The sequence below is a fragment of the Haliaeetus albicilla genome, chromosome 14, assembly GCF_947461875.1.
Source record: "Haliaeetus albicilla chromosome 14, bHalAlb1.1, whole genome shotgun sequence".
NCBI classification, from domain to species: Eukaryota; Metazoa; Chordata; class Aves; order Accipitriformes; family Accipitridae; genus Haliaeetus; species Haliaeetus albicilla.
The window spans coordinates 36,684,085-36,694,924 of record NC_091496.1 but is presented as its reverse complement, the minus strand read 5'-3'; the positions used below and the strand labels follow the sequence as shown (position 1 = coordinate 36,694,924).

Below are 10,840 nucleotides of genomic sequence, written 5' to 3'. Positions count from 1 at the left end.
CCTGTGAAACCGGTAGGGAAAAACCCACATATTTTTTGCAACTAAATTTAACTGCAATCACGTAATGAGCAGGCCCAGAGATTTTTGTTAAAAACAAAGCAGGATTGGCATCTAATGCAATATTTCTTTGTTGTAATCTTACGCATTTTTGTGCGGCCAGAGGAAGAAGTTTGTAAACGAAGGGTCAAATTCAGGTTGCAGTGAAGTCAGGGTGTAAATCCGCGGTCACAACAACGGGACCAGACTTTGCACCGAGTCCACTCTACCAAGAGGAAAGAAACTCTTCAGCTCGAAACATGTTTAAAACGGAGATTTAATTGACCCACTGCCAGGGATTCTCTAGCAAAGGAGGAGATGTTGATTGTATCTGCAGAAACACGTGTCGTAGACCTATATGCTATGGCCTGGATGACATTTACTGTCTTAGGTGAAATTCCGAAACCTTCAGAAGCATTGGGTTTAGCGGGTTGCTTTCAAACTCCGCGCTCGCTTTTCTAACCCTTCACTTGGCTGGGCTCGATCCCCGCACCGCTGCGACACGCCGCGGGCCCCGACGGGATCTCCCGTAGAGCCAGACCCGCGCTTCTCACCCACCACCCCCTTTGCTTTCGGTCGAGGCGGACCTGGGGCCGTGCGGACCGGCCCCGCCGGCCCCCCCACCCGCTCCGCCTGGCTGAACGGCAGCGCTTTTCTTCTCACTTCAACTTTCAAGCGCCGCTCTCCTCGGCCGGGAGGCAGCTCTCCGGCCGGAGCACCACCTCCTCCCGCTGCCCCTCCTCGCTTACCGGCCCCCCCCGCCCCTCGCCGGGCTCGGCGGAGGCAGGCAAGGGGAGGCGGACCCCGTGCCCCGTCCCCCCCCTCGGAGCAGCATTCTGGGGGGAGAGCGGCGCGGCCGCGCTCCCCCGGCGGGGCGCTGCTCTCCGGGGCGGCGGCGTGGGCGGCCGGGGGAAGGCGGGGGCTGGCGTCAGGCGCTGGGCAGCCACTGGCACGGGCGCTCCCCCCGCATCTCGCCTCGCCTCCCGCGGCGGGGGATAAAGGCGGCCGGCCCGGCGCCCCGCGCCGCCGGAGCCGGGAGGCGGCGGGCGGCGGCGGCCGAGCGGGCGGGCGGGGGTCGGGGGTCGGGCCGGGCCCCGCCGCGCAGCCCCCTCCATGCGCCTCGCCGGCGGCGCCGGCTCCCCCCGGGCGGCCCCCTCGCCCGGGAACGGCAGCCGGTGGCGGGCGGCGGAGCCCGGCGGCGGCGGCGGCGGCGGCGGCAGCCCCGAGGCGTGGTCGGGGTCGCCCAACGGCAGCCTGGGCGGCTGGGACCCCTTCGGGCGGGACGAGGAGCTGGCGAAGCTGGAGATCGCCGTGCTGGCCGTCACCTTCGCCGTGGCGGTGGTGGGCAACGGCAGCGTGCTGCTGGCCCTGCGGCGCACGCCCCGCAAGGCGTCCCGCATGCACCTCTTCATCCGCCACCTCAGCCTGGCCGACCTGGTGGTGGCCTTCTTCCAGGTGCTGCCCCAGCTCTGCTGGGAGGTGACCCATCGCTTCCACGGCCCCGACGGGCTCTGCCGCGTCGTCAAGCACCTGCAGGTCTTCGGCATGTTCGCCTCGGCGTACATGCTGGTGGCCATGACGGCCGACCGCTACATCGCCGTCTGCCACCCGCTGAAGACGCTGCAGCAGCCCACCAAGCGCTCCTACGGGATGATCGCGGCGGCCTGGGCGCTCAGCCTGCTGCTCAGCACCCCGCAGTACTTCATCTTCTCCCTCAGCGAGGTGGAGCGCGGCTCGCAGGTCTACGACTGCTGGGCCCACTTCATCATGCCCTGGGGGCCCCGCGCCTACGTCACCTGGATCACCGGCGGCATCTTCGTCGCGCCCGTCCTCATCCTCGTCACCTGCTACGGCTTCATCTGCTACCGCATCTGGCGCAACGTCAGGGGCAAGACGCACCCGGGGCGGGCGGCGGGCGGCGGGCGGCGGGCGGGCGGCGGCCCGCGGCGGGGGCTGCTGCTGGCCCCCTGCGTCAGCAGCGTCAAGACCATCTCCCGCGCCAAGATCCGCACCGTCAAGATGACCTTCGTCATCGTCTCGGCCTACGTCGTCTGCTGGGCGCCCTTCTTCACCATCCAGATGTGGTCCGTCTGGGACCAGCGCTTCCCCTGGGTCGGTAGGTGACGGGGCGGCCCCGGCGGGCACCGGGAGGGCTCCCCTGCCTCGGGGTGGTCCCCCGGCCGCGCCGGCTCGCCTTCCCCGGGGCGCTGCGGGGCCGCGGACGGCTCCGCCGGGGCGGGGCGGGCTCCTCGGCCGAGCCCGGGGCAGGGGCGGGGGGCGACGGGGCGCGGACGCCGAGAGCGGGACCGGGGCGCGCCCTCCCGGCGCCCTCGGGCCGGACGGGCCCCTCGGTCGCCCCCCCCCCGCCGCCACCCCCGCGCCGTTCCCCGGGCGGTAGCGGCCGAAGGCCCTCGGCCCCGCAGGCGCCTTTGCCCGGCGAGGCGGGCGAGCCCCCGGGGCCGCCCCGCCGGCTCCCCTCCCGCCCTCGGACGGGGCGGCCCCGGGGAGCTGCGGCGGCGCCGGGCTCGGTCTGCCCCGGGGCAGCCGCAGCGGGGCGGGGGGGGAGCCGGTGGCCGTGGCGGCTGCTGGGGCCCGGCGAGGAGCGGCAGCCGCCGCGCTGCCACCCGGAGGGGAACCGAGGGGCGGGCGGCCGCGCTTTGACCCAGCGGCGTTTTCCGCCCTTTGAAGGTGCGGGTTAGTAAAACTTCAGCGGCGGGTCGCGGTGTTCCTAAGCCCAGACACGCGTGTGTCTCGCGTCGTGACGGGAGCTGGGGACTCGCTACGCCTTCTTCCCCTGCTGCCTGCTGGTGGGGCTGAGCACACCCTGAATGCCGCCCGTCCGTAGGGCGGCCGCCTCTGAGTAGCCCCTCTAGTCAACGATCGGGTTCTCATGAAACAGGGGCAATGTGGTATTTTGGAGGTGCCTGTCGCGCTGTTCAGTCTGGCTGAAAATAATTGGTGAGTTTAAAGGCCGTTAGGTAGGGAGGGGCAGGCAACATAGGAGCATATACCCTGTTTCCTCATAATGAGAAAGCAACAGAGCAAAATGTTGGAATTCATGACGTCTTGACTTTTTTTAATGCCCCCAAAATATCACTTACTGTAGTGAGAGCACTGATTGCCCCTAATACGGAACTGAAGTTGAGCCTAAAATGCAGGTCCCTACAGGGAAATAAAGGCTCGCAGTAGGCAAATAGATTTTTTTTTTTTTATTACTTCAAAAGAAATGCAAACCTAATTGAACAGATGGGTATTTGGTAGGTTGGTTTGAAGAGATTCTTTACATCTATGGAACTGTGTAACACAGTGATTATACTTCTTTGGAGATTCAATATTTGCAAGGAAAGGTCACTAATAATTGATTAGACTAAATATCTATTTATAATATTTGATAATTTAACTAGTTATTGAAGGTGGAAGACTGTAACTGTTTCATGGCATAGTCCTAACTTCTGTTTTTCCCTTAAGTAAAATTTGTTCAATCTCTGAAATCCAGATTTGATTCACAAGCCAGTAGTTACTTGAGCATTCAATACACTTCAGCATGCAAATGACTACAGCAAAATTCAGTATTATTGAAAGCAGTGGGAAATCAGTGGGAATTCTGCCAATGCCTTCCAGGGTAACCAATTTTTAAAACAAAAGCATGAGCTTATCAACACTTCGATAAACACCAGTGGAAACGGACTAAAGCTTTATTTTGGATGGATTGCCCCATAACTTCTTCTGTCACAGCTTTTTGAAGTCTGTTCAGGCAAATTCCTGTTGACTTCAATGGCAGCCTTACATAAATAAGAACTTTCCTCATTATGTCCTCATTATTCATTTAAAATGCTGCTGCTCAACTTTTAGAACTAGAATTATTCAGGAAAATAAATCCAACAGTTAGTGAAGCAATTGACCAAATGGTGCAAATGTTCTTTTGATGATTAAACCGCTTTCTTCCCCCCCCTCCCCAGATTCCGAAAACACTGCGACTACCGTCACGGCTCTGTTGGCCAGTCTGAACAGCTGCTGTAACCCGTGGATCTACATGTTCTTCAGCGGGCACCTCCTGCAAGACTGCATACAGAGCTTCCCTTGCTGCCAAAAAATAAAGCAAACGCTGAGTAAAGAAGATTCAAACAGCAACAGCAGGCGACAGACTTCTTTTACCAACAACAGAAGCCCATCCCACAGCCTGAACACCTGGAGAGAGTCACCCCACTCCAAATCGACCAGCTTCATCCCCATTCCAACCTGAGACAGGCCCCGGGGCGGGCAGGGCTTGCAGAGCGCTTGGGAAGGTTACTGCTTAGCATTTTTCGCTGGTGAAAGGCGCCAGCCGTGCTAACAAGGAAGGACTAAGATGGCCGTAAGGCAGAATGTGCCGCATTGCTTGAGAAGCTATTCTGCAGCGTGTAAATTGTTTTCTGAAAGGTATTTAGGACTTGGGCAACTGATCAGGAAGGTGTGACAACAATAAAGCAATTATTTTTCTAAATAGAATTTAATATTTAATTTTTGTCGTTGTTTCTAAAATACTAAGTGCATTGTTTGCTTGTTGTTCAAAGCAGTAAAAATAGTGCAGTTGGCCTGTGTTGAGGTAGCTCCACTCTCTAGTGTTAATGCCTAAAACTTCTCATGAATGTCCGATGAAGTCACAGGGAAAGAAGATGATATGAGCAAGATCACAATTTTAGTCTTAAACACAAAAAGAAAAGAGTTGGGAGAATGTCCTAACTGTCCAGGTAAGGAACATGGTTAGACAGGCTCTGAGTTATTGGGAATTTCATTGATCATACTGCTTTATCTTGTAAAGGTCTAGCAAATCTCAGTTAATGAAATTTAACAGCCCCTGTGGAGGCAAGTCCTTCAGTGCTGTCAACGTCTATGTGTGTGTGGTGGGGTTTCATTTTTAGGGTGACATTTCCTCTTCCCTTCACATTAATGGAAGTTATACGGCATATTTTTTGTGTAGTTGCACCTACTTTGATTCGTTTAAACTAATTTTAAAAAATACATTGATAGTATGATAAGCTGTGACTAGCTCAGCACTGTTACAAACAGATGCACTAAGAAAATTCATCCTGACTACCAGAACCACTTGCTTTATGGGTAAGAATTGCATCTTTTCTTTTTTATTCACTAAGATAGCTAGGATAAAGCCACATTTGGTTGTCAAGCAAATAGCCCCATAAATTCGGGAGAATGTGGCCGTTTGGTAAGTGCTGAAGAATCAGTATATTCCACAACACAGACTTGAGAATCAAACTTACAAGTCTTCTGGGAACTTATAAAAATCATCAATATTGTTGTTTTGGGATTTTTTTTTTTTGGCAGATCATGACAATATAGCTTTTAAAATCTGCAGTAAACTTCAATAAAAAGTCATCACAACACATTTACTAATTATAAAGCATTCAAGGTATGCTTGTTCTCACTACAATGCATGCCAAGTCAAGTGTAGTTCCTACAGCTTGTAAATAATCCTGTTATGTCTTTCTGTGGAGTCTGTCTTTTGCCTGGAAATTGGGTTGTGAAGCTCCTTGAATAAGTCTTGCTGTCATTTTAAAGTCCTGAGGATTTCTCTGAGAAGTACAGCTACCTGTCTGCTCCATTTTCTTGAACTCCCTCTGTCCTGAAGTCCAGGCATTCTCCTGGCGCTGTGCAGGACCTCTGATGCAATCCCAGCTGGCTCGCTAGAGCAGTGGGACACATGCACGGCTGCGTAACGTCCGTGTTTATGTTTGCAAGGAGGAACCTCAGCAGCAGGTTTCTCTCTTTCCCACCAAAACCAGACAAACAAGATTGCTTTTCTAATTGCTTGAGCGGAGAAAAAATTGGGGCCACAACTGTGGCTTTCACTGAGGATGGTGCTGGCCGCATGCCTGTCACAATAATGGTAGCAGAAATTAATAGAGCTAGATGCAGGATAAGATCATATTCAACCTGTTGTCCACTCCAGAAGCTCACAGACATATCACTGACTATTCCAGGCAAAGACTAAGGAAGATTATAGCTCAAAAAAAATAGTATTTAGGTTTTCTTGTTGCTAAAGAAAATCTTAGCTCTTCTCTCTACATTCCTTGTTATAATTTTCTGTTCTTCAGGAGAGCAATCTGGTCTAATGTGGTGGTGGTGGTCAAAACACTAGAACCCAAAGGACATCATGGTGGAATGGCTTCTGTTTAACAGACTATCTTTTTGACCACCTTTAGTACACAGGTGTGACTACAGCTCTCACCAGTTTTGGGTGAAGGTTTGTGAACCTGAAGTTATATTTTAGTCCAAAAAAATGTGTGCAGTGGCGTTGGGTGTGTGTGTATTTGTGCAGATTGTATGTACTGCATATATTTCGCAAGTAGGTAATTCAGTTACTGAAATTACAAATGTTTCTAGTTAAGTACACTATCCTTTGCCTAGTCTTCTATTTGTGTTACTTTCTTTGTACACAAAATATATATTAAAAAGCAATTAGCTGTACTAACAGAATTTTCTTGTTTGCAGAATTGAATTATTTTTATGTTACACTTTATATTCAAATGGAGGAGACAACAAGAAGACAAATGTAGAATAATGTTGCTAATAGGACTAAGCTGGGTAATGACCACTATATAAAAAAAAGTAAACAGACTCAAAATTATAATTTTCCCTTTCTTCCAAATATGTTACAAAATCTAGGCTTACACTTGGGGCTGTCAGCGTAAATATACCCTGTGAGCGTTCTACAGTTTCTGTAATTAAAAGGACAACACTATTTAGCAGTATTTGGATTCCAGGCATTTTTTTGTAAATACTGAGTTTTGTTTTTTCACAGAACTGTGACATTGGAAGATACAGCCCATTTTTTTCTAATTCATTTGTGGAGATGCAGGTTTTTTTAACGGCTGCTTTGGGTTATCATGAGGGCACACAAATACAGAAGGAAGCAAGAAATTGTTAAACCATTGCACGTTTAAAACATGGAAACGTGCTCTAATAAACCTGTATATTCGATGAGAAGCATTTTGTTTCTTTCACTTGATTAGATTTTGCAGGGCCAGAAACATATTTGGTGATACTCCATACGTTTTACAAAATGTAAAATTTCTTCATTAATTTTAATGAGTTGTTTCCATGAAAAGCTTTAAGGAGTGAACAAAACTAAAATGTTTTTCTATTACATATAGTACATGAAGGACAAGTGCAAAGAAGGAACATGCAGTCATCTTTCCACTATATGCTGCTAGTATTCTTAAAACATGTAACATAGCACTTATTCACGTACTTGAGGGGTTATTTTGATATTTTTGTTTTAATTTGGGGGAAAAAAATACTTAGCTTCTGATGGAAAACACAATTGAATGGATGAGCCTTCACTCTGTTGTTTGTGCTGGTGTTACTGGAATTGCAGCATTTTAAAGACAATTAGATGGCCAAAGTGGAGCACATGAGATGATACAGAAGATGGAAAGGATTTTGTTCTTTTAAATAAGAAACCTAAGTTGCCAAAAAGCTTTTTTTTTTCATTCATTTCTTTTTAAATCTGTAGGTAAACATATTGTTGGCTCAGAAAAAAAGAAGGGGTTTTTTTCTGTATTACCACATCAAGAGCAAAGTCTACAAGAAGACACAAGTTCATGTGTGCCCAATCCTGCAAAGACAAAGGTTTTGTCTGCAGCAAATCTTATGGCCAGTTCCAAACTGTCCAGATTGAAGGACCTTATTAGAGTGTATGCATGCTCTTTTCCAACTCGTGCGTATGGAAACCAGGGCAGAAGAAGGAAAGCAGTTGCAGAGGTGGATGTTGTCCCAGGGCACGTACCAGTGACCCAGCTTTGGGAAATGAACCCAGGTCTTGCAGTAGAGCTAGTGCTGAAATACAGAGTTACTTGCTGCATAGGGGAACCTCTTGCAGAGTTGTCCTAGACTGAGTTCCCCACCTACAGAAAGGATTAACTAAATGCAGTGTCCTCTTCTAAAAAGTGTCTGCATGAGTCTTAGTTGTACAGTCCCTTCTGTACTGGATGGAGAGAAGTCCCTTCTACACATGGAAGACTGGGGAGGCAGAAAGGAGTTAGAGGGCTTAAACACTAGTTTGGAGCTTTAGTTACTGTTACAAGATAGTTTTCTGTGTTTTTCTTTAGGAATGGGCTTTACTGGTAAATGTAGCACTTGCTACTTGGGTAAAGGAATTCCAGGGTATATAAATGAACAGGTTTCAAGGTCCAGGAAGAGATCACAGCTGCTCCGCCGGGAACAGTCCTGGATGGTTCAGGTAACAGTCCCTCACACAAAAGTATGTCCAGCTAGTTTTGAAAAAGGCAGAGAACTGTTGAAGGTAATGTAAGTCATGCAGGATGGTTTGTGCAGGTATGTAAAAAGCAAGCAAACATCAATCATGACTAGTCCCTGCTGAGCTTTGTTAGAGCCAGCCAGCATGGGTCTGCTTCTCCCAGGATTAGTCCTGCAGAAAGTCCTGGACCGGTACTGTGTTAATGGATTAATACTGTATCTCTGTTTTGGTACAACTGCTCAGTAATTTGCCGTGTCTTAGTATAAACTTGCTTGGAGTAACAATTTACATGCAAATTAGCCTTAGGTCTTCATAAGGACATTTTTAGCTGAATTCCTGACACGGTCCATTGGGTTACTCGATTTCTGAAAAGTAAGGCTGTGAGGCAGCATCGGGAGCACAAAGCTCTCTTCCCAGCTCTACGGTGAGGAGACCGGTAAGTCTAATTCCAGGTGGACCAAGATGTTGTTGGGTACAGATGGGCTTTCTTCCAATCAGAGAAGAATCTTTTGCACATTTCCAGTATTTTGCACATTTCCAACCCATTGCCCATTTCCAATATTTTTTTTAAGGGGGGCGGGTGGAAGGGGAGGATTAGGGATGTTGCACTTTCTCAGTGCTCTGCAAGCAAAGGTTGGTTTTCAGAAAAAAATTGTCAGGATCAGTGGAAGGACACCTACAAAATTCCCACCTCTTCATTGGCGGAGTTTTTTTCCTTTTACTGATGAAGTAAATGCAAGAGTGCCTTGCCTTCCATTTCATGCCAAAATAAGTCATTCCCAGGAACAGTTTTGAACCACTGTGGTTCATTAAGGGTTTCTGTAAGGTGCTAACACTATTAACAATTGCATAAGCAGGAATTAAGGTCTAATGGTCTCTGATTGCAGAAATAAGGACTATAATTTCATGACTGTCTGTTGTTAAATTGATTGTGCTCCTACTCTGCACTAGGACAAAGTGCTATTGAAATCACAGTCGTCCTTCCATGGCAGTATTTTATACACTTAGGACTATAACTTTTTATTTTTCCTGCTCAAATGTGGTAGGCCTGTGAGACATGCTTAACCAGATTTCTGAGCTTTACTTCTGCCACTGGTCAAAAAATACAGTCTTACCAGAACTGAAAAAAAAAGAACCCCCATGATTTAGATCCCATTTTGAGTTATGAATGACTTGTTAGGATATGTTTCTTCTGTGTTGTCCCATTTGACATGAATCATTCCAGGCTGTGGCCCTTGAACCAAGGAGTTTTCAGTCTAACTCAGAACCGCCCCCCCAAAAAAAACCAAAAAAACAGTCGCTGAGCCTTAGAACCAGGTTAGGAATGATTACTCCTGCAGGGCATGAATATCCTGGGCAATGACATCACATGGACAAAAGTTTACCACAAAAGCCATCCTGCCATTGCTGCTGTTCTTTGTGTTCGCCTGCCTCATTCCTCTCCAGCCCAGCTGGCAGGCACAGGTAGGGAGCTACTGCTGCCCCATGTTCACTCTTGTCTATTCCTTCTTACAAAGGCTCAGGCACTGGCAGGACCCTGAGCGGTGTGGATTGTATCTCCAAGTGACAGTGGCCACATATCCAGTACTGGTCAAGATAATTTACTGGTGCCTGAGTTATCCGTCTGTGTAGGGTACATTACCTGCACAGGGTAATGATGGTTATCTTCCTCTGTAAGTTCTTATAGGACACATGGATAAGAAGTGCTATGTATGAGTTCAATATTCTTTTTCAAGCAAAGCACTGGCAATGCAGGCTGTAGGTGGCCCACCAGCTTTTACACCTTTGAAGCAAAACATGACAAAACTGGCATTACAAACTTCTTGGCTCTCCAGGGCATGAAGCCCATTCTGGAAGATAAGGAATAGGTAATTAGAGACTGGCACATTAATCAGTAATCAGTAGCTGCCCCAGCCTCTTCCACCACTACTGCTGTGATTGCTCCTGCCATAGTCCCTCCTGTCCCTGGTAATGATGACTGCAGCAAGAATGAGGACAGGGACCACAGGAGCAGCAGAAGACAGGGTTGTCATTAAAAAGCATTCATTTTAAACTCCTTTTGGAGAGAGGAATGTGGATACTATCAAATAAGAAAGACACAGTGAATACTGGGAGAGACATGAACTGGTGGCTCAGAGGGCAAATAAAACATGTATTAGCGCAAAGATGTTTTGAGAGTATCAAGATGCTTTCTATTTTGCAGTTGTAAGATATGTTTTATATATCTAGAAAAGGAACCCCTTGTCTCCTGGAACTGTAGCTACATGAAGCTCCTTACAAATCTAGTAAGTATTTCTGCTGAGATGGCTAGCTACAAGGCTATATCTAAAAAAGGACAACGATTTCCTCAAGTTAAGCAGTCAGCATGTGACTTGTAGGGTCTTGGCCTCCACAATACAGACATGTCCTGTGGGAAATGTGGGCAGCCACAGAGCTTTCAGGGAGGAGAAAGGAAGAAGCCTAAATACCAATCCCCTTTTTGGAAAGAGGTGACTTAGTCAGGATAAATGTCATAATAGATGCCTAAATCTTCAAGCTAAAGGCAAC

At 48.6% G+C, this 10,840-nt stretch overlaps 1 protein-coding gene across 1 annotated transcript; it reads left to right on the top strand.

Annotated features, from left to right (window-relative positions):
• Positions 1 to 965: 965 nt before the first annotated feature.
• Positions 966 to 6,510, top strand: AVPR1A (arginine vasopressin receptor 1A). Its single transcript, XM_069802272.1, has 2 exons — positions 966 to 2,152; positions 3,996 to 6,510. The coding sequence occupies exons 1-2, from the start codon at positions 1,150 to 1,152 to the stop codon at positions 4,277 to 4,279; spliced, it is 1,287 nt and encodes a 428-aa protein (XP_069658373.1). The 5' UTR covers positions 966 to 1,149; the 3' UTR covers positions 4,280 to 6,510.
• The last annotated feature ends 4,330 nt before the right edge of the window (positions 6,511 to 10,840 follow it).

Excerpts from the sequence above, each read along its gene's own strand:
- AVPR1A (XM_069802272.1), top strand. The coding sequence starts at position 1,150 with ATGCGCCTCGCCGGCGGCGCCGGCTCCCCCCGGGCGGCCCCCTCGCCC. Across the intron at positions 2,153-3,995 it reads CCAGCGCTTCCCCTGGGTCG|ATTCCGAAAACACTGCGACT; the intron begins GTAGGTGACGGG and ends CCCCCTCCCCAG.